This window comes from Calonectris borealis, chromosome 19 (genome assembly GCF_964195595.1).
Source record: "Calonectris borealis chromosome 19, bCalBor7.hap1.2, whole genome shotgun sequence".
NCBI classification, from domain to species: domain Eukaryota; kingdom Metazoa; phylum Chordata; class Aves; order Procellariiformes; family Procellariidae; genus Calonectris; species Calonectris borealis.
Window position 1 is genome coordinate 12,831,004 of NC_134330.1, and position 27,140 is coordinate 12,858,143.

The 27,140-nt window shown below is 58.2% G+C and overlaps 1 protein-coding gene across 2 annotated transcripts in view; it reads left to right on the top strand.

The window, feature by feature from the left end:
• The first annotated feature begins 545 nt into the window (after window positions 1–545).
• The window catches only part of HIP1 (huntingtin interacting protein 1), a 54,527-nt gene continuing 27,932 nt past the window's right edge, over window positions 546–27,140 (top strand). The window contains exon 1 of one of the 2 annotated variants that reach the window (XM_075169062.1): window positions 546–755. In XM_075169062.1, the coding sequence (XP_075025163.1) occupies window positions 546–755 (210 nt within the window). Of the gene's footprint in view, window positions 756–26,342; window positions 26,470–27,140 lie in introns of those variants that run through there. The other variant, XM_075169063.1, reaches the window with a different exon arrangement.

Sequence of the window (27,140 nt, forward strand, 5' to 3'; positions counted from 1 at the left end):
CCCGGGGGGCTCGCTCAGCCCCGGGGCTGGGCCGGGCACCGCAGAGCCCTTCCCGGCCGGGGCCGGGGCCCGAGCGGCCTCGCTACCCGGACCGAGACCCTGCTCCGGCCCCGGCCCTCAGCGGACCCGCCCGTCCCCGCCAGGGGGCGCCACGCCGCGCAAGGGCGAGGCGCGGGGAGGGGCAGCGGGGTGTCAGCGGCAGGCGCGGAGGCCAATCATCACAGGGCGATGGCAGGGAGGCGTGACCACAGGGCTGAGGAGGGCGGTGCTAAGAGGGTGGGCCCTAAAGGCGGGGCAGAGGGCGGGACTCTGGCGGAGGGGCGGGAGCTGGCGTTGAGTGGCGTCCGGCTGGACCAGTGAGCTTGGCGGCCGTCACGTGAGCTGGCCGCCCGAGCCGGCTCGGGGCCGGCCTTCCCCGGGGCCCCTCCCGAGTGGCAGTGAGGGCGACCAATGAGAGCGAAGGGGCGGGACGGTGGGCGGAGCCACCGTGGTGGAGGAGGTGCCGGCGGGGTGTGCTCATGTGTGAGTGACAGGTGGGCGGGCCAATGGCGCGGGGTCCGGCCAGCGGCGGCGCCGAGCGGAGCGGTGGCGAGGGCGCGGCGCGGCGGGGCCGGAGCGGCGGCGGGCGCGGCGGGGCCATGGACCGCGTGAGCAGCTCCATGAAGCAGGTGTCCAACCCGCTGCCCAAGGTGCTGAGCCGGCGGGCGGGCGGCGGCGGTCTGGAGGCGGAGCGGGAGAACTTCGAGCGTGCCCAGGTACGGGGCGGGGCCGCAGGGCGGGGCCGGCCCGGCGGGTGATGCCGACCCGGAGGGGGTGCCGCCCGAGGGGGCGGGGCCGGCCCGGGGGGCGGGGCCGGCCGGAGGGGCGGAGCCTGTCAGGTAGCTGGAGTTGGTTCAATTGGGCGGGGCTGGCCCGCCTGGGCGGGGCTATTGCAGGTGGGCGGGGCTTGCTTGAGTGGGCGGAGCCAGCCCAAGTGAGCCGCAGAACGGGGGCTGTCCCGGGTGGGCGGGGCTAGCTCGAATTGGCCAGTAGGTTGTGTTGGCACAACTGGGCAGAGCTTGCACGGGTAGGCGGAGCTTGACTGGGTGGGCGGAGCTGGCCTGAGTGGGTGGAGCCGGCCCAGGTGAGCTGGGTTGGCTCCAGTGGGCGGGGCTGCTCCAGGTAGGTGGAGATTGCTTGAGCAGGTGGGGCAGGGCTGGGCTGGCTCCGCCCACTCAGGCCAGCCCCGCCCAGGAGGGCAGTGGGTTGCCATGGAGGATGGGTCCCCCTGGGCTCCCCCTCGGCCGGCCTGGGCCCCCGGGCTGTGCCTGAGCCTTTCCCCTGGGGGCGGTGAGGGAGGAGCCCAGCAGCGTGCCTGGGGACAGCGGAGTGCGGTGGCAGCCGGGCGGCCTGGGCCCGCCAGCGGGCTGCCCAGTCTGGCCCCCTCCCGCCAGCGGCTGTCCCGGCTGGGGCTGCTGGCGGGGGGCCGGGGGGCTCACCTCTGGCCTGGGCTGTGGGGCGGGGGGCCGGGGGGCTCACCTCTGGCCTGGGCTGTGGGGCGGGGGGCAAACCTGGCTCCGGCCGGGGGGCACTTACCGGCTGGCTTGGGTTGCTGGCGGGGTTTGACCTCCAAGCCCAGCCGGAGCCGGGCGTCGTGCCCAGGCCAGTGCCCTCTCCACCCTGGGCTCCATCTTGCGTCCTCTGCTCAGAGGCGCCCTCAGGACACGAGAGCCTCTGCCCCCGTCGGTTGGAGGGGACGCGGCGCGGCTCCGTGGCAAGCGGGGTCGGTCACACCATTGGGTGTTACCCGCCAGAGACCTCCCGTGCCGCTCAGGGACGTGGCAGAGCACAGGACAGGGACTGTCCCCGCAGGCGGCTCTTGGGAAGAGGCACCAACCTGTTGAAAAGCGGACGTAGTTTGCTCCCCAGCAGCATCCACAGCGTCTGGATGGGGCCTTTCTGCCCTTCATCGGCGTTTTAAGTGACGGCTTGATGTCCTGCGCAGAGGGGAAGGTGGCAGCAGAGCTGGGGGGGCAGCAGGAGTGCTTTGGGGTAAAAAGCTGGCGATTTGGGGAAAGGGCATGCTTGGAAGCAGCTGGGGAGATGCCCGGACAAGCGTCGGGGAGGGTGAAGAGGGATGGATGGCAGCAGGAGGAGCTGGGGACAGCTCACCGCTGCTCTGTGTCCAGGGAGGGAAGGTAAAGGCGAAGCGGTGCCATCCTGACTGCTGTGGGAGAGAAAGGGAAACTGAGGCAGGAGAGGGGCAGAGGTAGTGGCCAGCAGTGGGAGCCGAGCAGGGGGGGAGCAGGACCTGGATGAGACCAGAGTGGGAATGGCACGTGGGTGATGGCTCAGTAATGAAAATAAAGACCAAGGATCAGCTCTGAGGGTTTGGTTTTTTTTTTTTGCAGAAAGAGAAACATCAGGATTTAAGGTTGGATGTGAAATTATGTACAGGGAATCTTCTTACCTTCCTTGCTCAAGTTACCTCAAAAATCAATTATTTATAGCACTAGAGGTGGAACTGGGACTAGTTTGTGCATGCAATTGCCTGCCTGGTCCTGTGTGTCAGCAAACGACCCCATGGATCCCCGAAGCTCCTGCGTGCTCCCTGGGAGCCGCTGCTCCCCCAGGAAGGGCAGACCTGGAGAGGGCGGCGGGCTGGGCTGGAGGAGCGGCGCACGCGGCACCCAACACCGCGCCGGCAGCACCGCGAGCCCTCGCGCCGCCTGCCACATCCGTACTAGCTGGGTTTAATCTTCCTTGTCTGATTTGCAGACAAATGACACAGCATGTGTTTTTAGGAGCTCAGTCCCTGCCTGGCTTTTCGTTCTTCTGTGTGTTTAGCTCTGTGCAATTTCCTTTCTTACTCCTTCCCCCCCACCCCCCACTTTTTTTTTGCATAATTCTCTCTTTCTCTCCAGTTTAGGGAACTTGCCAGGCACCCCTCAGATTCCACATGTTGGTCATCCACAGTTTTTGTCGAACTTCCTCTTTCTGAGTTTTTTTTCTAGAAACTTTGTGGGGTTTTGGGTTTTTGGTTTTGTGGGTTTTTTTTGGAAGTGGCTTTTCTTAAGAAAAGTTTAATCTGTTAAATGGCTTTTAAAATGAAGATTTTACCCGTGTTTCTGCATGTACAGGCTCATTCCCTCCTCTCCTCCAAACCTGACTGTCTTGTGACAGCAGCTCACTCACCAGAAAGACTTATTCTGGGCTAAAAGAGCCTGAACAGGCAGAAAGTGTGTCAAAACGGGCCTTCGGTGAGCCTGAATAACACCTACTTGGGTTTGGCATCACCTGATTTATGTGGTTTGAGACTCAGCTTGGAAAAACAAGAGCACTCGATGAAGCTCTGGTGGTCATGGGACGTTCTGGTGGTGGTGGTGGGACATTCTGATGATGGGAAGGTCTGATGGTGGGACACTGTGTTGGTGGTGGGACATTCTGGTGGTTGGACGCTCTCATGGTGGTGGGAAACTGGTGGTGGGATGCTTTCACGGTGGTCATCACATTGCACAACATCTCTGCCCTGACAACATCCATCTGTCGGCTTGGGGACAAATGGGACTAAATTTTCCGGTGGCCTCTTTTCTTCTCCCATGGTTGGTCAAGTGTCTCGGTTTTCCTGGTGATGCAAATGTGAGAAACCTGAGGACACGCCGAAGCACGGTGTCCCTGCCGTTGTGCTGCTGCGCGTGTCCCTGCTGCCTGCTGGGCGAGAGCTGCTCAGTGAGAACCGTGGAGATCAGGCCGTCTGGTTTGGACACATGCCCAAGGGCTCCCCTTTTCTTTTGCTGTCAACACTGATAGTTTTCACAGGAAGTTGAGCGACAGGGACACCAAATCCTGCAGATGCACGGACGTACGGGGTGCATCACTGCCGTGGAGGGGACAAGTGTTGCAACGACTGCCTCCCTTTTGCTGATGTTTCACTTGCTGTGATTCGTCGCTGCTTATTGCTTCAACCTCAGTAAAATAAATCTTTGGACAGAGCAAAGGTCACCAAGAGAGGAGAAAAAACACCAAAAGTGAAAATTCTGCCATATGTTGAGATAAATGTTTGTATTTCACATGGTATCTGAGTCTGATGTTTGCATCCTTGCTAGTTCTCCTGGTTGTATTGAGGAGCATGTCCTGGTGTCGGACCTCTGCAGGGAAGGTCTGAAGACCTCCTCATTTAGGTTGGTGCATTGGGATCTTCCCTTCTTGAGTCTCCCTCCCCTTCTCCTCACCGCAGTTGTCCACAGCAGACATCCATGTGCCACGATGGTGCCGAGGAGCGAATTTCATTCCGTGCTGACTTGCTTGGCTGGTTTGGCAAAGACCAGATGTTCAGCGGTTGGATGAGCCAAGGTCTTGAGGGTGCAAATGGAGTCAGAAGGACGCAGGACTTCTGTGGGGCATGGAGAATGTGCACCGAGGTGAAATGCCAGGCTGTGGTGCTTCTTCACTCATGTTTTGGACTGCCGTGGGGAATTTCCCTTCGTTCCCAGCAGGGACGTGGCCAGCGAGGCCAGGCGCTGCTCGGCATCAGCGCAGGCAGAATTGCAGACTCACGGAGGTGGTGCATGGCATCCCCAAGCACCAGCTGGCACCTGGAAAGCTGAAGGTGTGGGAAGGTCTCCTTCCTGACCCAGCGTGATTCTGCTCAGCTGCTGCTGCACCGGCCCCTTCCCTCTTTCGGGAAACCAAACGCTGGAGAGGGGCAAACGTGCTCAGAAAGCGAAGACGGGGGAAGTGAACTTGGAGTCCCAGCAGGATGTGCGCTGAGCTCCCGTCCTTGTCCCTGCCCCTGTGGCTTTTGGGCAGAAGGAAAGCCCTTGTGATTGCGTGTTGTCTTCTGGGCTGCAAAGACAACAATATGACTCTCCTATATTTCCCCCTGTCCTGAGCATTGCTTCAATGCCCCGGCCATGCTTCATCATGAGCCATCATGCCCCACACCACTGCAGGCTGCCCAGTCCAGAGGTGGTGCTGGGTCCCAGCGGTGAGGACATCCATGCAGCACTGGTGGAGGCAGGGCCTGGGGTTGTGGAGGGGGACAGAAGTTTCGTGCTTGTCCCCCAGAACTCATGTCTGCCGGGGCTTTGTGCCAGGAGACGTGGTGCTGCCTCGTACCAAGGTTACGTGCCCATCGGGGTCCATGTGCAGTTGTCCAGTGGGGACAATCCCAAGGGTGATCCATCCTGATAGTGGTGAGTGTTGGGAGAAGACACTTCTTGTTTAAAATTCCTCCAGAAAGTAAAAAACTTGCACTTTGTCTTCTTTGAATGCAGTTTTTTTCTGAGAAAGTCACCAAGTAGCAAAGAGAAGCGTGGACTGCTTGGGTTGCCCACGGCCACCACCTTCTCTTTCACGTTTGCACACTGGGTCCTTAGGACTGTGTGTTGCTGCTGGACCAGCAATAAAAGCAATTTATGACTCAGAAATTACCCTGGAAAGACATATTTGCAGCAGAAGGTGATTGCTGAGCTGTCTGCGTCGCTCCTATCATAACAGGTCCTCAACATGGTGCAGAGGGGTGTCAAACCCTGCAGCTGGGGGCTTCCCGGTGGAGAGATGCAGGACGCTGAACTCAGCTGATGCCAACGTCTTCTCAGAAAGGTTTTTAAGGTCCCGAGCATCCGTGAGCCGTTCTACCACCATCTTGCAGGGGCTGGAAAGGTGATTTCTTTCCTGCTCTGCTGCTGGAGGAGCCCTCTCAAAAACCAGGCATTCAGCAACCGTGCAGAAGAAGGAGAAAACGTGTCGGGCACAAAGTAATGTCAAATGAACTGGGCTTTTTTTTTTCCTCCCCCAATGTTGGTTAGTAAATCCTTTTGATGTGGGAAGCAAAATTTTTCCCAGCCAAATGCAGGTTGAAAGCAGCTTTGTGCCCATCCCAGTCCCTGTGATGGGCTGTGCCACCTTCGGGCACCGTTGCAGCCCAACCGCTGCTATTAATGCAATTAATCCCTTTCCCCCATCATTTACATAATTGGAAATATGGCACCTTATCTCCCATCCACAGCAGCCCTGTTGGTTTCAGACCAGACTCGGCTCGGTACGACTCGCAGTTGCGGAGGAAATGCCATTTTACTACTGAAAAAAACAATTTTTGTGGTTCGGATGCTGCAGCCGCCGGCAGCTTTGCCAAGAACTTCAGTTCTTACACAGGAAATGAGGCTTCTTTCAAAGCACCAGAGTGGGGCTATATATATAGCCTCTCTGAAAAGATATTTAAAGAAACATATTGACACTAGCAAGAACAGGAAAAAATAGCTCCTGGCTGCGGGGAGCGAGGGCTGAAGGCAGCTGAGCCCATCCTGGGGGAGTAGGTGATACAGGGGATTAATTCACGGCTCTTTCATCTCCAGGAAAATGAGCTCCTGTGCTTTGTACTGTGTGAACCCCCATGCTTTCGGTCTCCTGTCTTTTAATTGGAATTAGAGGTGCTTGGGATTGAATACAGCTTCAGCAGCGAAGAAATGAGTCATCTCATCTCTTTTGAGCGAGCCCCTGTTAGGAACTTATTTCCATCCCCAGGGAAAGAAAATAGTTTGTCTTTTACCAGATTAGGGGCTGCTTTTCTCTTTAGTGCAATCTGGGATGGAGGGGTTTGGGGTTTTTTTAAATATATGCAGAAATAACTGAGTTTTTTAATGTGGTGATGGACTCCAGAAGCGGCCGAGCCTCAGGAGGATAAATAGGTTTGGTGCTGAAAGTGGGGGGACGTCTGCCACCGAGTCCAGGGGGCTGCTCCAGATGGGAACGTGATGTTTTTGGACCACCAAGTAACAAGGAGGGACCTCGCCCCAAATCACGCCGGAGGCTGAGCGGGAAGGCGGGGATGCTGGAGGACGTTGCTGCCCCAAAAACCCTTTGCCCCTCGCTCAGCACATGCTGCCCTGATGGTTTCAAGAGGCTCTTTAAAATCTGATCTTTAAAATACAGATCAGCATGAACGATGTGAGCCGAGGAGGTTGAATTCAGTGGCTCTGAGTTAGGAGAGGGCTCTGTGCCAAGGTGTCCTGTGCTAAGGAGCGCGGGGGCTCTTGCCCTCTGAAATTCAGCCCATTTAACTCCATCCTCCTGCAAAGCTGGGGAGAAGCAGCCAGCCAGGCAGATTATTTTTACCAAATTCCCCGTCAGAGGACTCTGGACTGAGCGTGGTCCCCTCCGCCAGCACCGGCAGTGACCCTTGAGCCCAGGGAAAATGGTGGGGAAGGGCAGGTAGGATGTGGGCACCTGTCACAAGGAGAGGGTGGCTCTTCCCAGCTTTGCTCTTCCAGGGGAAAAAACCTCTGGACAGACCAAAGTGAAAGGGCTGAAGCTGCAAGAGAGACAATTTTGGCTGAAGATTGAGAAACCAAGGATGGGGAGAAGGTGCCTGTTGCAGCTCCCTGGGCATCATCCCAAGGGTGCGACATGGGGCCAGGCTGAGCATCGCCTGCTCCGGCACCGTCCGGCACGCAGGCACGAGGCATGAGCCCCGGCACCGGAATGCTGTGCCCGTGCTCATCCCATCGCCTGCCTCGGGCTGTGTAACTCATTCGCTGGTGTGGCTGGCGGACTAAAACGGCTGCCCCAGCCTTTGCACAGATCCTGAGCTCGACAGACGCCTGGGTCCTCGGACACGTGTATTTCTGAGCCAGAAAACTAGATGTATTCGTAACTCAAAGCAAGCAAGAACAGGGGCAGTGGCTAGAGCCAGAGGTTGCCACATCTTTGCAGGCTTGTTCTCATACAAACCTGACACTTTAACTTTAAAAAAAAATCTTTTTTATTAAAAATGTATTTTTTTAATGAAGAATATTGACAATTCTGTTTAAAAAACATAATCAGCACACAGCAAGCAATGCGGGGAGGGCTGGTGAGGACTGGCCCCGGGACGCCTCGGTGCAGGCAGGAGGGGAGGCTTTGTGGGCAGCCCCATGGCTCAGCCCGGGTGGGCTGGGTGCTGGCACGGGGTACGGAGAATCGACTTAAAACCTCTTTGTCCTTAAAGGGATTCGGTCCCTCTCCACCTTCCCCTGAGGGCGAACTGTGCTGGGACAGTCGGGATACGGGGCCAGCAACCGGGGCGTCACACGGCAGCACAAGGGCTGGAGGAAGGGCCGGATCCTGGCCCTAATCTCTGCCACCAGCTTGGCTGATTTATTTTCCACAGTCACCAAATAAGAAAACTTCCTGGGGACAGGCTGTTCCCCGGGTGACAGCAGAAACCAGCAGCGCAGCCGGTATTTAAGCCCGGATGTGCGAGTCCCAGCCCACGGCTGGACTAATTATACATTGTGTGCTGCTCTGGGCTAATCACGGTGGAAGGTAAACGATCCCTGGTCTACATGCAAAAGGTGAAGTTACTTGCTCAAAGGCGTATAGAGACATTTAATATTTTATCATGGTTTGGGTTGGAAAGGATCTTCAAAGATCACGCAGTCCAGCCCCCTGCCGTGGGCAGGGACAGCTTCCACGAGATCAGGTTGCTCAGAGCCCCGTCCAACCTGACCTTGAACACTTCCAGGGATGGGGCATCCACAGCTTCTCTGGGCAACCCGTGCCAGTGTCTCACCACCCCCATCATACAGAATTTCATACCTATGTCCAGCCTAACTCCACCCTTGTTCAAATTAAAACTGTGTCTTAGCACATGGAGCTTCCTTTTGTAACCACAGAATTTCGATCCCTTCTTTGGTGGGACATTTCTGCAGCTTGACAAGTCTCACACCGATGGAGAGAGCGTAGTGTAAGTTGGTTGTGGTCATGGCTGGTGGTGTACCACGAGGACAGGCTTAGCCTTGAGGCTGCTGCAAGGTGTGGTCGTGGCCATGGCTTGCAACAACACCTTCAGTCCAGCACAGAGGTGCTACCAGATGGTCCCAGTCCCCACCGCAGGCTTTGAGGTGGGTATGTCCGTCAGCTGTGTCTTGGAGCCTGTGCCCTCCCACGGGGCTTGGCGCACGCTTGCTGATCCCTTCTTGCCCTGCCTTTAGCTGGCCGTGCTGGTTTGGCACTCGGACAAGCAGATGCCGTTGCATTCTCTGTTCCCACCAGCACAAAAAGCATCAGCACGGCGGCTGCAAAAGCTGTGTTACTGAGAAATCAGGTAGCTCTAGAGCTCGTTCAGCTTTATGCAGCTCATAGTGAGGTTACCAGGCTTTTTTTAGGGCTTTGTCATGAAACTCAGATTGTGAGGTTGACTTGAGTTGCCCAGATCTGCCATCCTTTGAGTCTTGAGGTGGAGAAGATTCTGTGTTTCTTGGCTGTCGAGCAAACTAACGGAACTCTGCTAAGCATCCTTGCAGGTCAGATTGCTGAAGCTATGGTTACTTTATTCCAGGACTTTCATAATTTTACATGCTATTTTTACCTAGCCTGACTGGTAGCCAGCTTGATGTGATTGCAATAAATCCCAATTTAACAGCATCAGCCTGTTCCTTCTCGGGTGGGTTTTTGGTCCTGCTGCCCCAAATGCTCCATCAGAGGCTGTTGGCATCTAGGCTTCTGTTCCCTGGGGGTCTCCCGTGGTCTGGTATTCACCACCCGGCTTTCCACTGCGTTCACCGCTTTGCCAAGTGACCCGATTCCTGCATGGGACGGCGCAGCCCCTCGGCCGGCACCACGGTGCTGCCGGAGCTGGGCTGGCAGCCGAGGCACTGCCGCCGAGGAGGGCACGTTAAATATTTACCATGCAGAAAAGAGGCAAGTTGCAGCAAACAAAGGGACCCTTTGGAGAAGAGGCTTCTCTCGCCAGGGCTGGGCTGGAGACTTGCTATTTATTGTTACCATTTGTCTGTTTTATTCCATGCGAGCAGCTCGGCGCTCTCTAGAGAGTGCATGGCATTGCTTTTTATTTTATTTAGCAGATGCTGGCTGGAAAATAGTGTTTTCCAGTCATTGTGTTCACATGGAAGTGAACAAGAATACAGGGTTTCGTAAGTGCAAATGGGGTTGCAAGGTGCTTGTGCCAGGACATAAGGGACACCCAGAAATTGTCCCACCTCCTCCTGAGAGCCCAGAAAAGAAGTGATGGCATGAGTGCTGGGACCTCAGCAGTAGACCTCACCGACCTAGTGATGCATGTCCTGAGATTGCAGCTCCCACCAAGCAGCGCTTCCCCGGGACTGGGCGTCTGGGTATGGTCACAAAGAGCAATTTGCATCTTCTGCACAAGCGAGATGTGGCCCTCAGGTCCCCAGCCTGCCACTGGTGAAGGTCACTGTTCATCCAGGTGAGGACTAAATGCAATCTCTGCAATCCACTGACTCAAGCACTGATCAGCACTTCTGCATCTCAGTGGGCTTGGCAGCAGTTGACACTGGTTCTGGCCCTCGCCCTTGCTGGTCCGTGGGCATCGTGGTTGTTCCTTTTCTATTGAACCACGGTTACTGCGTGCACTAAGCGTGCTGTCTTCAGGTTGCTCTTTGTGGGCCACCCAGTCCAGCTCTACAACCCTCAGAACTGCTCACAGCAAAAGTCCCACGCCACCGATTTTGTGAAGATTTTCCAAGGTTTTAAGGCAATGCTGAAGTGGAGGCAGCAGAAGACTTTGACGACTTCTGTGTTGAAGAAGTCAATGTAGAGTAGGAATGGCTCCACCAGAAGAGATGATGACTTCTGCATTGAATAAGTCAATGAAGTCATTGAAGAAGTCATCTCTTCTGGTGGAGCCATTCCCAGTCCGTGACCTGGTGGAGACCTTGTGTTTTCCCAGCCAGAAAGGTTTTGTGCACTTCCCAAATGGGAATGAAATGTTTTGACAGAGTCAGCAATGTTTGACTGTTTCTGTGGAGGCAAATACTTGTCTGCAGGGGGCAAAAGTAGGTATTTCTGAGTTTACTGAATTTTATGGTCTCATTCTGTTACCTGGAACTTGCATGGTTCGTACTGTCCTGCTGGGACGTGTGGAGTGGGTGTCGGGCAAGGTTTTTAATCCCGTCAGCAGCCCGCCTGGGGAGCAGGGAGCTGCGTTTTGTTGCGGCTCATTCCTCCCCGTGGTCCCAGGAAAGGCTTTGTGCCCCAGCTCTGCTCACCGTGGTACCTGCCACAGATGTCCATGGATGTACCTGTGCCTCCCCCCAGGCACAGAGGACCTCCTTGCTCTGGTGACCCAGGCTTATGTCGGGGTGACGGGTGGGGGGGTGACGAGTGGGGGGACCTTCACTACTCCTCCTTGCACAGGAGGGGTGAGAGGCGGTGGGATGACTCGGGACATGGCACAGCCAGCGTTTCGGTGGGTGGGATCCAGCCTGGAGTTTCTGCTGTGCCCCACAGCCCTCCCTCCTCGTGGGCACCTCAAAAGGTGACGTTAGCTGAGGAGTTGGGTTGAGCATCTCCTGGCTTTGCTCCTCACCTGGTGAGATGCACTTGGCCTCGATGGGAGGACACGCTCCCCTCTTGTTTGTCTTCCCGGCTATTGCAGTCCTGCTCCAGCTCTTTTTATAGCTCGGAAAGAAGTGCCTTGAGTTTCTGAGTCGTCTGGGAGGCCACGCACACAGGGAGGAGTCGCAGCTAGAAATAGGGCTGCTCTCTGCTTATGCATTCCAGTTTTATTATTTTTTTAGCTGAGATGTCCAAGTTTGAAGAGTCCCACTGCCGCAAGTGCCGAGCTGGGAACCATGTCCTGCATTTTTTCCACTCGGACTGGGTCTTCTTTCTCCTTTGCCTTATTCCCAGTGCCCTCACACCAGCCATTGAGCCTCTGCGAAATGGTTTTCCCAGGGAATGAGGTCTCTCACCCCTGACTGTGTTTTCTGTAACCCCCAGATTTTGTGTCTCGGCGCGGCTGGTTTGGCAGCATTGCTCCCTGTGTGCCGGCAGTGTTGGACGAAGCTGCAGAAATTAATAATGTCTGGGGGGTGGATAAGCGATCAGGTATTTGCTAAAGCTGCTGGGTGGTGAGCACAGAGCTCAGACAAAATGTTCAGCGATTTCTGCCCACTGGGAGGGAAGCGAAGCTTCGTCTGCTGCACAGCAGCGAGTAAATGGGAGCAAAGAGTTGGTTTAACAAAACCTGTGGTTTTCAGCCCCTTAAAATTAGCTGGGGTTTTGGCTGTGGTGCAAAGCCAGGGCAGGGGTGTGCAGGCAGAGCTGCCCTGCCACTGCCCGAGGGCTGGCACAGGCTCCCCCGGGCATCCCAGCGGGTCTGGATCCTCCCTCCCATGGGAGAGGGGTATAATTAACTATATCACCTCTAGACTTCTCCATTAATCCCTTAATACTTGGATACCGTTTTCGGGCATGCCATGGCTGCAATCTCCCCCTCAAGAGTTTTTATCACATTTCGGGTCCCTGCTGCCAGTTGTCTGCTGGCCTCCGCGTCCCCTGCGTGTGCAGGCGTCGTTCAGGCAGCAGGGCTGCGTCGCCGGGATGGGCTGACACGACACCGATGCCTGCTGGGAATGGGACTTACCTGGGAAAAATTCATCTGAGGTCAAACCTGAAGCAATTCTTTCTTCTAATCAGCCGTCGCGTGGAAATGGCAATTAGCCAGGCTGTGTCCGTTATATTGTTTTACATTTTAACCCTTTTTTCTCCCTTTCTGCCACGCTCACTAGCTCCAGCAGCAATTATCCTCTAGCTATCCAGCTTCTCTTCCCATCAGCAGGAAAAAGGGGTTTTGCACATTGTGGAAATGCTAAGAACTGCTGATTCCTATCAGAGGGGATGAAATCTGCCAGCTCCTTTCTTCTGATGATAAGCAAATTTGGGGTATCTGGTCCCAGCACCTCCAAGGGACTGTTCCTTTCCAGCCTGCGAAGAGAAGCAGCGTGTTTACTGCTCGGTGAAATAACCAGCGTCCTGTGAGCAGCATGCGTGGCCATGGCAAGAGCTTATTCTTCTTATCCTAGCTATTTCCATCTTTTCCAGCCCTACAGGGTAGGAAGGACCGGTGCTCAGCTCCTTCCACGTGACTGCCCCACGTAACGACTGCAGCACCGCAGCAGAGATGCCCGGGCAGTCCTGGCAGCCTGGGCACTCCTGTACGGGAATGTCTGCTTCTCACCTGCATTTTTTCCTGGTGCTGGTGTTTAGTTGCAATATGCTCTTCTCCCAGGTAGCAGCATCGTGCAAATTCTCACCAGTTCTCACCATGCGGATTTCTGTTTCTCCGAGCCTCGCTGGTGAGCACTTGGGTACGGCACGGGGGACTGGCCATGGCAGCAGGGCTGTGTTCAGGGCTCTTTGAGTTGTTTCTGATAATATCAGTCAGTAGATTTCTAGCACAATCTTCTTTATTTATCCAAAAATGTAAAAAAAAGTCCAGATTCCCCAAATGCTGTAGGAACACGGAGATTTTTCTCTGCAGAAGCACTGGGTGCAGCTCCCGCGGTCCTCGGGCTGGTGCCTCGCCCAGCCATCCATCCGCCTTCGCCCAGACTGAGCCCTGTGGCTTTTGTGTCCGAGAGGCTGGCTGGCACCCGCCAGCTTTCACGGAGCCCTTGTCCCCGCGTCACGCCGGCCAGCCCTGTCACCTTCCAGCAGAGCATATCCCTTGCAGGAGGGTGCCCTGCGGGCGGTGAGGACCACGGTCCCCTGTGCTGGGCTGGCCTGGCAGTGTCTGACAACTGCGGAATTGCTGAAGAAGAATGAAATCGGAAGTGTTTAGTAGGACGTTTGATTTTAAGTACTTGGAAAACTTCAGGACTTCGCTGCACCAGCCAGACCCCTTATTGCCGTCTCTGGGAGAGCGGCACTGAGTTGCTGCGCGAAGCTCGTTTGCTGACGTGAGTGCTGTATCACAGATGGGGGTGACTGATGGTTGGGGAAGAGGTGCCTGCTTGCGCTTCAGTTCCAGCTCAGCTGTTGATACGTAGCCAGGAGCACACACTTCGTCTCTCGGAGCCGATACGTCATCGTTTTGGTGTCCTGTGTGCCCCTCTGCCGGTGATGCACACCCAGCATTGGGCGGGCAAGAGGTGGTTGGCAGCGATAGCATTGTGCATGCTCCGGATGCTGTGATTTGCTTTTGAGAGCAGAGATTTCCCTCTCAGATTATACCCTCCGATTTCCTGAAACAACATGGAGACACTGGGGCTGCCCTTCCCTCTGCCCTTTTTAACTCTGGCAGGGGCATCCTCGGGGTGCAGAGCCCTTCAGCTGCCCGGTCTCCCTGGCCTGCACCGGGCTGGGGCTGTGCTGCTGCCTGCAGCTGCAGTGTGCGGTCAGGGCAGCGGTGTGCGGGCAGGGCAGCGGTGTGCGGGCAGGGCAGAGGTGTGCAGGCAGGGCAGCGGTGTGCGGGCAGGGCAGAGGTGTGCGGTCAGGGCAGCGTGTGCGGGCAGGGCAGAGGTGTGCGGGCAGAGCAGCGGTGTGCGGGCAGGGCAGCGGTGTGCGGGCAGACCAGCGGTGTGCAGGCAGGGCAGCGGTGTGCGGGCAGGGCAGCAGTGTGCGGGCAGGGCAGAGGTGTGCAGTCAGGGCAGCGGTGTGCAGGCAGGGCAGAGGTGTGCGGGCAGGGCAGCGGTGTGCAGGCAGGGCAGCGGTGTGCAGGCAGGGCAGAGGTGTGCGGGCAGGGCAGCGGTGTGCAGGCAGGGCAGCGGTGTGCAGGCAGGGCAGAGGTGTGCGGTCAGGGCAGCGGTGTGCGGGCAGAGCAGCGGTGTGCGGGCAGGGCAGCGGTGTGCGGGCAGGGCAGAGGTGTGCGGGCAGAGCAGCGGTGTGCGGGCAGAGCAGCGGTGTGCAGGCAGGGCAGCGGTGTGCGGGCAGGGCAGCGGTGTGCGGGCAGGGCAGAGGTGTGCGGGCAGGGCAGCAGTGTGCGGGCAGGGCAGAGGTGTGCAGTCAGGGCAGCGGTGTGCAGGCAGGGCAGAGGTGTGCGGGCAGGGCAGCGGTGTGCAGGCAGGGCAGCGGTGTGCGGGCAGGGCAGAGGTGTGCGGGCAGGGCAGCGGTGTGCAGGCAGGGCAGAGGTGTGCGGTCAGGGCAGCGGTGTGCGGGCAGAGCAGCGGTGTGCGGGCAGGGCAGCGGTGTGCGGGCAGGGCAGAGGTGTGCGGGCAGAGCAGCGGTGTGCAGGCAGGGCAGCGGTGTGCGGGCAGGGCAGCGGTGTGCGGTCAGGGCAGAGGTGTGCGGTCAGGGCAGAGGTGTGCAGGCAGGGCAGAGGTGTGCGGTCAGGGCAGAGGTGTGCAGACAGGGCAGAGGTGTGCGGGCAGGGCAGCGGTGTGCGGTCAGGGCAGAGGTGTGCGGGCAGGGCAGAGGTGTGCGGTCAGGGCAGAGGTGTGCAGGCAGGGCAGAGGTGTGCGGGCAGGGCAGAGGTGTGCGGTCAGGGCAGCGGTGTGCAGGCAGGGCAGCGGTGTGCGGGCAGGGCAGCGGTGTGCGGGCAGGGCAGAGGTGTGCGGGCAGGGCAGCGGTGTGCGGGCAGGGCAGAGGTGTGCGGGCAGGGCAGCGGTGTGCGGGCAGGGTAGAGGTGTGTGGGCAGAGCAGCGGTGTGCGGGCAGGGCAGAGGTGTGCGGGCAGGGCAGCGGTGTGCGGGCAGGGCAGAGGTGTGCGGGCAGGGCAGCGGTGTGCGGGCAGGGCAGAGGTGTGCAGGCAGGGCAGAGGTGTGCGGGCAGGGCAGCGGTGTGCAGGCAGGGCAGCGGTGTGCGGGCAGGGCAGAGGTGTGCGGTCAGGGCAGCGGTGTGCAGGCAGGGCAGAGGTGTGCGGGCAGGGCAGCGGTGTGCAGGCAGGGCAGCGGTGTGCGGGCAGGGCAGAGGTGTGCAGGCAGGGCTGTGTCCAGGGCTCTCCTGCCCGCTGCAGCCGTAGGGACAAGCACTGCATCCCCCCTAACTCCATCCTACTGCGGAGGGTGCATCATCCCGCTCGCGGGGCCGGAGGAGGCAGGGAGCAGGGTGGTGGGTGCAGCCCCCCGAGCCCAGCCCGTGTCCCTGTGGGATCACACGTGGGCGAGCGCTGGGGCACCAGTGGCTCCCAGCACAGGGGCATCTCCTCCTGCCACTGGAGAGGCTCCCGACGGAGCCGCCTCTCGCTGTCTGTGCCCAGTCCAAGTGCCTCTCATCCGTTCTCCCCGTCCTGCCAGGAGGCACAGGCATGTTTTCCACACCCAGAGCTGGGGTTTACGCTCTCGGTTCCTCTCCAGCCGCAGTGCCAGGGCTGGCAGGAGCAGGACAGTGCAACCCTTTCTTCTTGGGCTGGGTAAGCCGAAAGGCGTGCTGGCATGCACTCCAGCCAGCAGTATTTGTTTTCGAACAAGGAAAATGAGTAAGAACTAATATTTAGATCTCGGGAAGGGATTTTGCAGCCTTTTGCACGGAATCGTGCCTGCGATTTCCCTGTTGGTAAGCATCAGACAGGCAGCAATAACACATGAAACACAGTTTCCTTTATACGCTGGGGTTTTTTCCACCTCGGGCTCCACCCTGTGTCCCAGCGGAGATCCCTGCTCTGGCTCCGCGTGCTCCCCAGGCGCTTTCCACACCCAGCGAGCGGGCGGCGTGCCAGATGCTCGCAGCCCGGCGAAGTCACGGCGCTCCTTGCGGGGAGCATCACCTGCGGTGGGGAGCATCCGCAGACACAGGAGAGGTGTCGGACACGGGGAGCGTGGCCCACTAGTACTTTTAAAAGAGCATGAGGAAAGCTTGAGCTCGCATACCAGAACAGGACTGGTTTATTTTCCAGTTGTACATCCATCCGAGAACATCCCTTGTTCCTCCTCTGTCCCATCCTGCTCCTCTGCACGGGGAACGGACACCCCATCGCTGGGTGCTGAGCTCCGGTTACAGCCGGCAGCGCGCGGTGGCCTGGGCGCCGGGGAGGGCTGCTGGGGACCGGGGCCTGGGGACCGCGCTGTGGCTTGACGGAGCTGGACGCTCGTTTCTAAAGTCCTGGGAAATCCCAGAGGGATGCACACGGAGCTCCATCCTGCTCCAGTGCTGACAGCCCTCTGTTGCCTTTAGGCTTAGGTCCTATGTATGTATTAAATATCTGTAGGCTTAGGTCGTATGTATTTAGTAAAACAGTATTTATTAATTGTAAAGGTCAAACCTTCCCAATGGCAGAGATTTGGATGCCGGGAGTGAGCTCTGTCCTTGCTGGGGGAGAGGGGAGCAGGTTCAGCCACAGGGTATCATCCCGGCACTGGTCGCCCACGGCATGCGGGGGATGCTAAGCGGTGAATTAAAAATGTCATTTTTCTCTATAATTTGGACATCAGTTCGTTTGCTCTGCCATTTTCCCCCGGACTGAAATGGGCACCTTGATCCCACTGGGACTGGTGGAGGGAGTCAAGCCCACTGCCCCTTTGCAAGACCACAGGCTGCAAACCCGCAGCTCTTCATAGCCCACGGCACACCGGCACTTCTGGGAAGCGGCTCTGCGGGAGACGGGGAGGCGGACAGAGGTCTCGGCTGCCGGGTTGGGGGGTGAGAGAGCTGGGAAGTGGCCTGTGATGCCAAAGAAAGCGGAAAAACCTCCAGGAGCACTCAGAGGAGGAGGCAGCGTTGCTGCGAGCCGGCGTCGTCAGCTTTGCTCCGACCTCTCCCTGCAGCCGCGCAGCGCTTAAATATGAATACACTCAGAGCTGGAAGCTTTCCTGGGGCAGTAAATATGTTGCCTATTTCCTACAAATACTTTTGCCCCTGCAAAGCCTGCCCTGAGGCAGGCTCGGCGTCTGCAGCCCTCTGCAGATGGCAGGCAGGGTCTGGCAGGGGTCTGGCAGCGTCTGGCCCCATAGAGTGGGGTCCGGCCGCAGAGAAAACATTTGCTGTGGCATTTCCCAACCTATTGCATCAGGTGGTTTCATTTCAGATGAGTTTGTTCCTCATTCGTTATGCAGATGTGCCAAAGCTGTTAACATTTAGGGCTTGTTGTAGGTGCTGAGGTGAGCGTACGCATTGCAAATCTGCCGGGAGCATCTGCTCAGCCCTCTTCTCCCCCGTCTTCTGGGTTGCACGGAAATAAAGCTCAGGAGAAGGTGTGAGGAGGTCCTGGGCGGTGGGTGTGCAAGTCTTGGCTGGACATGTGGCATTGCTGCCGGGTCCGCGGGTCTCAATTCAAGGGACAAACAAAAGCAGATAATTAAAATGATTCCTCTGATGGGGCAATTTGAAGATCACCTAAGGCAGAGGTTTGGAGACCACCAAAGGGAGGGGGCTCCGTGCACTTTGGGAGAGGGAGGAAGGCACCCGAGGGCAGATACTGAAGGTATTTTGGCATGGCTTCATCTCTGGCCCCACAGGCACGAGCCGTGCTCCACGTGAAGCCTCCAGCTCCCCATACATGAAGCCTCCACGGCAGAACTTAGGGGCTTCAAAGGAAATTGGTGGGAGCCATGTTTTATCAGCCATCTTCTGAACCATTGATGGCACTGATCCAGATACAGAGGGGCTGCAAAGTAGAGAAGTGTGGACAAAGTTGGGGGCCATTGATGGGGGTAAATGACCCCATTGATGGGGATAGATGCTGGGGGCATTTATCCCTATAGACCTCTGGGGCTTGCAAGGAGGTGGGTGACAGAGGAGCTCTGGGCGCTGGCAGCCCAGGGAGCAGCAAAGTGGCAAAAATGGGAGCGGTGAGCACAGCGCTGACGGTTCAGTAGCGCGGTTGTGACCTTTGCTAACCCTGTTTCCTTCTTCTGGGCGTTTTGCTTATCTCAATGGTGTCAGCGTTAGGTTTACAAGAAGGAAGCGACTAACTACAGCGGCGCATTGTGCGCGTGTAATGGAAGACCGAGCCTCGGCCGGAGTTGAGGAGGGTTTCCAGATAACCTGCACGTACAGATGGGTCCACAGGGGACACAAAAGAGATCTGCGAGTGATGAGTCATGTACATATTAGCTGGGGTTAAGCGTTCAGGTTTACATCCCACTGCCATGATTCACTTACGTGGGCACTGAAGGCTGTCCTCTTGGACTGAGGGCTTCAGGTGGTGCCTTCCCCATCCGTCATAGGATCATGGACACACATGGATGGTTTGGGTTGGAAAGGACCTTCAAAGATCATCCAGTCCAACCCCTTGCCAGGGGCAGGGACGTCTTCCACTAGATCATGTTGCTCAAAGCCCCGTCCAACCTGACCTTGAACACTTCCAGGGATGGGACATCCACAGCTTCTCTGGGCAACCTGTGCCAGTGTCTCACCACCCCCATCATACAACATTTCTTCTTACGTCCAGCCTAACCCTACCCTTCTTCAGTTGCCCCTTGTCCTGTCAGTGCAGGCCCTGCTCAAAAGTCTCTCCCTCTTTCCTAGAAGCCCCCTTTAGGTACTGAGCGACCGCAGTAAGGTCTCCCCGGAGCCGTCTCTTCTCCAGGCTGCACAACCCCAACTCTCTCAGCCTTTCTCCATAGCAGAGGTGTCCCAGCCCTCGGACCATTTTGGTGGCCTCCTCTGGACCTGCTCTACCAGGTCCATGCCTGTCTTGTGCTGGGGACCCCAGAGCTGGACGCGGTGCTCCAGGGGGGTCTGAGGAGAGTGGAGCAGTGGGGGAGCATCCCCTCCCTCGAGCTGCTGGCCACGCTGCTGGTGATGCAGCCCAGGAGACGCCTGGCTTTCTGGGCTGCAAGTGCACATTGCCGGCTGATGTCCCATTTGTCACTAACCAGTATCACCCAGTCCTTCTCCTCAGGATTGCTTCTCCATCCATCCATCCATCCATCCATCCATCCATCCATCCATCCATCCATCCATCCCCCAGTCTGTGCTGGTGCTGGGGGTTGCCCTGACCCAGGTGCAGGACCTTGCACTTGGCCTGATTGAACTTCATGAGGTTTGCACAGACCCACCCCTCCAGCCTGTCCAGGTCCCTCTGGATGCCACCCCTTCCCTCCAGCCTATCGACTGCACCACTCAGCTCGGTGTCATCCTTTCTATGGCTTCCTACCCCTCCACGCCAGGCGGGGAACAGGCGTTTCTTCTGCTCCAGGTTTGGATAGGAGGATCTGCCTGACTCCTTGCAACATCAGCAGGAGGGTGAAGCAGCGAGCGGGGAGGATGCTGCTTATCCTGTGTCTTTCTTTCCCTCTTGCATTTTTAATCCCGTTGGCTTTGCAGAGCTGCTCACTGAGCTCCTGCTAACCGGGACCGGCCCCGTCTGCAGGCGCTGTCTGCGCGATGTTACACGAGGCTCGTGCAGTTGCTGTAACACCAACGGCTATAGATTGAACTAAAAATAACAATCAATCAATAACGGCAGCATGGACCCTGGCTTTTTTTTTTTTTTTTAAAGAAAATCTGTATATTGACAACACAACAAAGCGGCTTCCTGTAAAGGCAGGAGGGATAATGGAGCCGGGCTCCCTGCCCGCGCCCCGGCCTGGGGCTGGCAGCGGCGCCGGCTTCGCCCGTGCCCGTCGGTCCCGCGGGGGTTGCATGGTTCTGCACCCCGGGAGCTCTTCGTTTATCTTCTGCTTGGGGCGATGTGGAAGGGCGGCTCTCCCCGGCTCCCCGTGCTGCTCCAGCCCGCGGAGAGGAGCTGGGGGAGCTCGGTACCCGCTGAAATAACCCCCTCGCTGGCAGTCCCGGGCTGCCCGCTCCTGCCCACGCTGCCTGCTCCGTGCCGGCGCAAGCCTTCGGTGCGGCCGCCAGCCCTGGACCTGTGCCTGCTTCAGACTGATCTGCTTTTTCCTCTCGCTTTCACATGCCCAGGAAACTGCGGCATTACAAGGATTTGAAAATGGCCTTGAGCTTTTTAAGCACCGCTCTAGAGAGGATATTTTCCTAAATCAAGATTTGCAAAGGTATTTGGGCATTAGTCAGCCGGGGGGATTTCCAGAAGTATCGGAGCACCCAAACACCCTTTAAATCTGCCTCCCCTGCGAGTGCAGGTTTGGTACTGAAAAGCAGCAGGTTCACCAAGACTGTGACGAGTTCGGGGATATTTTTTTACATCACCAATGTTAATGAGTGTAAGGGTTTTCTGACGGTTGCTCATTGCTGGATCCCTTCTGAAAATCGCGACGGTGTTGGATCAGCCCAGAGGGGTTTGGTCATATTGTGGTGTCTGAGTCTGGAGAAACTCATCACACCTTCAGTTTCTGCCAATGTGGCTGCTCTGTCCCTGTATCCCAAATAACCTGTGGTGTGATGCTGGCATTCGTTCCCTTCTCCTAAAAACCAAAACTCCTTGCACAGCTGGTGATGCTCACCCAACTCCATGGACCAGAAACTAAACCCAGCCTAAGGAGTCCTTGAAGGCACATCCCACAGGCGAGTGTTTCAGATCTGGAGAGATGCTGAAAAGAGATGAAACCTGAAAAATACAAAAAAAATAGTTTTCTAAGTGCTCAGTGGTTTTCCCAGTGAACCTGCTCTTCTGCTTTATACCTAGAGCTCTGAAAACCCCGGGATCTGGAGATCCCATACTGGAAAGATGCTCCAGCAGCATCTTGCATGGTTAAGCCATGGGGCAGGACTAGTTTATCGTGAGCTGAGAGCGCTGCTCTGGGGAGGTGGGTTTAAACTGCTCCTAGACTGGAGCAGCTGGAAAAAAATGGCATTCCCCAAGGAAAACGAATTTAAGAGATTGAATCTGAGGGATTGTTTGAGAGTGCGGCTCCCATTTGGTTCCTTCCCTCGGGGAAGACTTGGGAAATACAGAGATCAAGAGGGAGCAACAGATATTATTAGTCATCAAGGAGGGAGGCGGCTGCAGGAGAAGAGGGTTTAAAAGGCTTCGGAGTATTTTTAGACTTGGTAAAATGAACAGGGGAGGGGGGGAAGAGGCAGGAGACCTTTGAGAGAGACGTAAATGCTTCACGGAGCAGAGTGGCCCAGGCTTTCCGCTCCATCCCGCCCCAAGCGTCAGCTCAGGCAGAGTCGCTCAAACAGAAGTAGGGGATGTAAAACCAATAAAAGAAAATGCCTTCTAGATCATTACCCGACGAACCTCGTCAAGCTGGCTGTAATGACAAAAGGCCACATTTTAGCCTTTAGAGACGTTTTAGCCTTAATTCCCTTCATTTTAGCGGGAGTTGGTTGCTGAAGTAGAGTTTAAAAGCTGCTCGTGGAGCCTCCGGTGGGCTCGGGGAAGATGCTCAACGTCTCTCCTCCTTCTTCATCCATCGCGGTCTGGACCGCACGTACGGTCCCGCCAGCTTGCGGGACGATAACGGAGCTGCAGGAGGATGGAGGGTGTTTCCAAGGTCTTGTAAAGTGTCTCGGAGTGAAGCACTGGAGGAGATTAAATACAGCTGGGGGGGAGAGGAGAGGGCTGTCCGCCTCTCCGGATCAGCCGGGAGGATGATGAAGGCACTCGGGGGACAGGGTGAAGCGAGGGGCTGCCTTCCCCCTGGTTCTCCAGGGAAGCAGCCCTTGCTTTGCCTTCCTTATTCCCTGCTGGGAAAGGTCCCTTCCTACCCCCATGCCAGAGGGGTTGGCGGAGGCAGCGCCTTTGATGCCCTGCGGTTTTTCAGCAGCCCCTTCAGCGCATCCCCAGCACCCCCCCACTGCCTTCATTCGCAAGGTAATTCCCTCCATCCCGACTGGAGCACATCCGCTCCGGAGAGGCTTTCTAGGGCCGGTCCTCTGCAGACTCATCCCGAATTGCTGGAATGGGATGCAGCCCTGGAGAGGGTTGTTGGAGCCTGGGATGAAGCCTGTGGATTTGCACACCCGACTGGGATGCTCTATATATGCCCCCCTCCAGCTCCTGCCACAGCGGCGTGGAGATTGAGAGCAAATTCACTTATTGCACAGCCTTCAGTGGATTTGTGCGAGTGAGTTAAGTATAATATATATATACTGGTACCTATAGCAGTTGAAGGAAACTGGAAGCAGAGCTGATGCTCCTGCAGCTGCAAAGAGCAGCAGGGCAGCACCTCGGCGTCTTCATGGGAGCCCCTGGGAATAACCCGGGAGCACCGTGCGGGGCAGGGGCGGCTCTTGTGTGCCAGCACCAGCGTTTCTCCACGGCGATGCAGTGAACCACAGCAGGGAACTCCCCTGGGCTCAGTAAAGCAAGAAGGAAATTCCTTTCATCCCAATGCATCCCTGTAGCGGTGGGGGTTGTCCCCACGGGTCACACCAGCCCCTCCTGAGCCCCGGCGTGGTCGCACGGTGCCATCCCTGCTCCCCACTGGTGCTTTCGGCTTGGGGAGCGCAGCTTTGCTTGCCACTGGGGAATTTGGGTTTTCCCTTTGCTCCAGGGACCCTCCCAAAATTGCCTCTAAATTGATTTTCAGGTTTTCTTCTAGAGCTGCCTTGGCTCTTATTTTTGCCCCCCTTGCTGTGAAGCCGGGTGGACTTGGAGCTCTCTGCCTTTTCCTCAAGTGCTTCCTGGTGGCCTCCAAAATCTGGGCTTTGCCGGCTGGAGCAGCTCAGCCATGAGGAACCATGCAGTGGCTGTGGCCGTGTCGCAGCAGCCAGACACTTGCATGTCCCAGCTCTGCAGCATCCTTAGGAGACCATCGATAACGGCAATAACCATCTTCTCTCTGAACTGGCTTTAGCACCAGCTGAGATGTTTGGTTCAGGGGTGAGCTGGCATGAAAGCTTGATTTTGAAAAATAAGGTTAATGATGATGAGCTGACTTAATTTGTGGGATTAAGAAGGGATGTTGGGAGCACAAAGCCCGTACACGGGCGGTGGGCAGCTTGGCATGGCTGCACACGGGTTTCGATGGTATTACAGGGTGTCACCAGTAGATATGGCTAAGGGATGGATCCTGCGTATTACTTTACAAGCGATATATTTCCCATGTAGGTGGCATCGTAGGAAAAGTCACATCCATTTTATGCGTGTGGTGGGGGAATTGGGTTTTGCTCCAGAGGATGCCCTTTGGTTTTGGCTGTGCCTTGCAGGGTGTGCTCTTTGCATACCTGCCTTAAGGTCTCTTCATGCAAATGAGGCATTAAAACCTGATGGCGCTAATTGCAGGGCTGCGGCCTCTGGAGGCTGTGGCTTCTTGGTGCCTCTGGAGACCATGCTCTGGGAAGCATGGACCCATCTGCAGGACATCCCGGGACAGCAAGTCAGCAGCAGTTGTGGCGGCGAGTTCAGAGCAATGCTAAACCCAGCTAAGGGTGAATTAATTAATTGCAGGATCCCATTAAGCCAGAGGGAACACCAGGCTGGGGGCTGGGCTGTGCAGCGAGGACCCAAGCTCCCACTTTCCATGCTGAGAGCACGACTGGGAATCACTCGCTGAGAGGCTTCGCCGTGGGGAGGGCACAAACCCTGTTGCCCCTTCCCAGCCATGGTGCTCGATTCCGGGTTTGTCCCCTCGGCTTTCGGGACCTGGGTGCCCTGTCCCGGGGATGCCGGGGTTGGTGCCGTGCCTCCCGCGGCCGGCGCAGCAGAGACCGTTCCTGCCATGCACACCTGCTGTCATGCCTGTCGTGATAGGGGCAGATATCCACGATAGGGGCAGGTATCCATGACAGGGGCAGGCATCCATGATGGGGCAGGTACCCGCGATAGGAGCAGGTACCTGTGATAGGGGCAGGTACCCGCGATAGGGGCAGGTACCCGCCCCCGGAACGCTGCCTCGTGCTCACCCCCAGGCTCCGAGCAGGGACCAGATTCTGCTCCCGAAGGAATTTGCTGCCTGAAACCATCTGGTCCAGCAAAAAACCACGAGCCATGTGCCCGCAGTGCTGCCGAGCGGTGCGTCCGTCCATCCGTCCCCGGAATCACAGCCAAGGCTTTAACAGCCACCTGAGGAAAACACGACCTGGGTCTTGGCCCTAAAAGCTGCCCCCCCAGAGCTGGGGTTAATTGGGTGGGGTGGGTGGGTGCGGAGCCGGGTGCTGGCAGGGTGCGGGGTGGCGGCGCTCTGTCCCCCTGGGGATGTGGGATCCCGTTATCTTATTAAGAGCGGCCAAGTCACCATCCCAGAGTAAGTGGCTGAGCCGCGACTAGACTACAGTAATCCTGCGGGATTAGCGTCTTCGGGAGGGCCAGCACCGCAGGAGCATTTTTTTCTTGGGGCTCTGAAGCTTCTCCTCCGCCTTCAGCCAAGGAGCAGCTGTGATGCTTTCCCTCCTCCCTGCTTTGGGGTTACTTTTAGGGGATTTGCAGAATGACAGAAGAATTGTTTGGGTTTCTTTTGTGCCTCCCGTCGGAAGATGCTAAAATTCTTCTTGAGCACTGGTAGGAGCTGGGAAAAATCAAAATACTCCTGCCTGGGTGTTTGCCTGTCCCGTGGTGGGGCGGCAATCCCTGCTCAGAGTGCAGGCAATGCGGGCGGTCAACGTGCCGTGCCTGCCCGAGAATGGTGGACTGAGGTCAGGGAACTCATTTACCACACCAGTTTAATTGCTTTTGTTGTTGGAACTGAGATTGCGACAGCCGAGTGGGCTCCTGTGCAAGGGAAGCCCTGTGCGGTCACCGGCGGACCCTGGGGTGTAGCTTCCTCCCCAGGCACAGCGATGGGGCAGGAGGTGGGGCAGGGGAAGGAGCAGAGGGGTGCTGGTGGGGCAGGGGATGGGGCAGGGGACCAGGCGGTGGGGCAGGGGATGGGGCAGGGGGTCTGGCAGTGGGGCAGGGGGTCAGGTGGTGGGGCAGGGGGTGGGGCAGGGGGTCTGGCAGTGGGGCAGGGGACCAGGCGGTGGGGCAGGGGATGGGGCAGGGGGTCTGGCAGTGGGGCAGAGGGTGGGGCAGGGGGTCTGGCAGTGGGGCAGGGGGTCAGGCGGTGGGGCAGGGGGTGGGGCAAGGGGTCTGGCAGTGGGGCAGGGGGTCTGGCAGTGGGGCAGGGGGTGGGGCAAGGGGTCTGGCAGTGGGGCAGAGGGTGGGGCAGGGGGTCTGGCAGTGGGGCAGGGGGTCAGGCGGTGGGGCAGGGGGTGGGGCAAGGGGTCTGGCAGTGGGGCAGGGGGTCTGGCAGTGGGGCAGGGGGTGGGGCAGGGGGTCTGGCAGTGGGGCAGGGGGTGGGGCAAGGGGTCTGGCAGTGGGGCAGGGGGTCTGGCAGTGGGGCAGGGGGTGGGGCAAGGGGTCTGGCAGTGGGGCAGGGGGTGGGGGAGGGGGAATGGCAGTGGGGCAGGTGGTCAGGCGGTGGGGCAGGGGATGGGGCAAGGGGTCTGGCAGTGGGGCAGGGTGTCTGGCAGTGGGGCAGGGGGTCAGGCGGTGGGGCAGGGGGCCTGGCAGTGGGGCAGGGGGTCAGGCAGGCTGCACTGGGGGTGCAGAGCCCACCGCCCGCCCTGCCACCGGGCATCTCCTCCACAGGCGCTCGCCGCTGCCCCGAAACCACCCCGCGGGCCGGAGGCGGGTGCCGCGGCGGGGCGCTCCCGGGTGGGCGGGCGGGCGGTTCAGCGTGGGCGGCGGCGTGCCGCCCCCCCCGTGCGCCCATCCCCACGCGTGCCCACCCCCACGCGCGCCCCCGCGGGGCTCCTTTGTTATTCCGGCGGCGCGCCGCGGCCGCCCCCCGCCCCCCCGCCAGCTCGGCTGTGCCGCCCCTCGCGGGAGCGCGCCCGTGCGCGGGTGCGCGCCCCCCCCCCACCTCTCCGCCGCCGCCGCCGCCCGGCAGAACCTTCCAGCGCCGCCGCCCCGCGGGGCCGCCGCCATGGGCGCCGCCGCGCCGCGCTGAGCCCGCACCCAGCGCCCGCGGGGACCGGAGCCCCCGGCCGCGGCCGCCCCTCCGCCATGGAGCTGGGCAAGGTGGTAAGTGCGCGGCCCCGGGGACCCCCGCACTCCCCGGGGATCCCCCGGGGACCCCCCCCGGGAACCCTCCGGGGACCTCCCCCCGGGGACCCTCCGGGGACCTCGGCAGGGCACGGCATCCAGGGTTATTCCTGGAATAAGGGTTTGCATCCAGCGAAACTCCTTCCCGGGGAAGTTTGTAAGCCCGCAGATATCGATGTCTCCGGGTGTAAAATCCGGGGAAACCAGGGAGTGGGTTTGGGGTGGCAGCGGGAGCCGTGCGCCCCCTCCTTCGGTTATCGGGGGGGCTCATCCTCGCGGTAAAGCTGATCGTCTCCCCGTGCTGCTGCAGCCTGGCTCGGGGTTTGCTCCCGCCCACCCGTTTTAACTTGCTTTCTCCCGGTCTTCGACTCGGCTGGGTTCAGGTGGTGCCACGAGCATCCGTGTCCCCGCGTACCCGTGTCCCCACGTACCCGTGTCCTCAGCGCGGTGCTGTTGTCACAGCCCCTTCGGCCCGGGGGGCAGCCCCTCACCCGGGCATGAGGGATGGAAACAAGTTTGGGGTGAAAAGTGGGTTTTTAGGGTCCATTCCTGCAGGGAGGCATGTTCATCCCCTGTGCTGCTGGCCTGGGAAGAGGGATTTTGCTTTTCACGGTGCTCCAGCAGAGCCGCGTTAGGAATGGGGAAGGTCC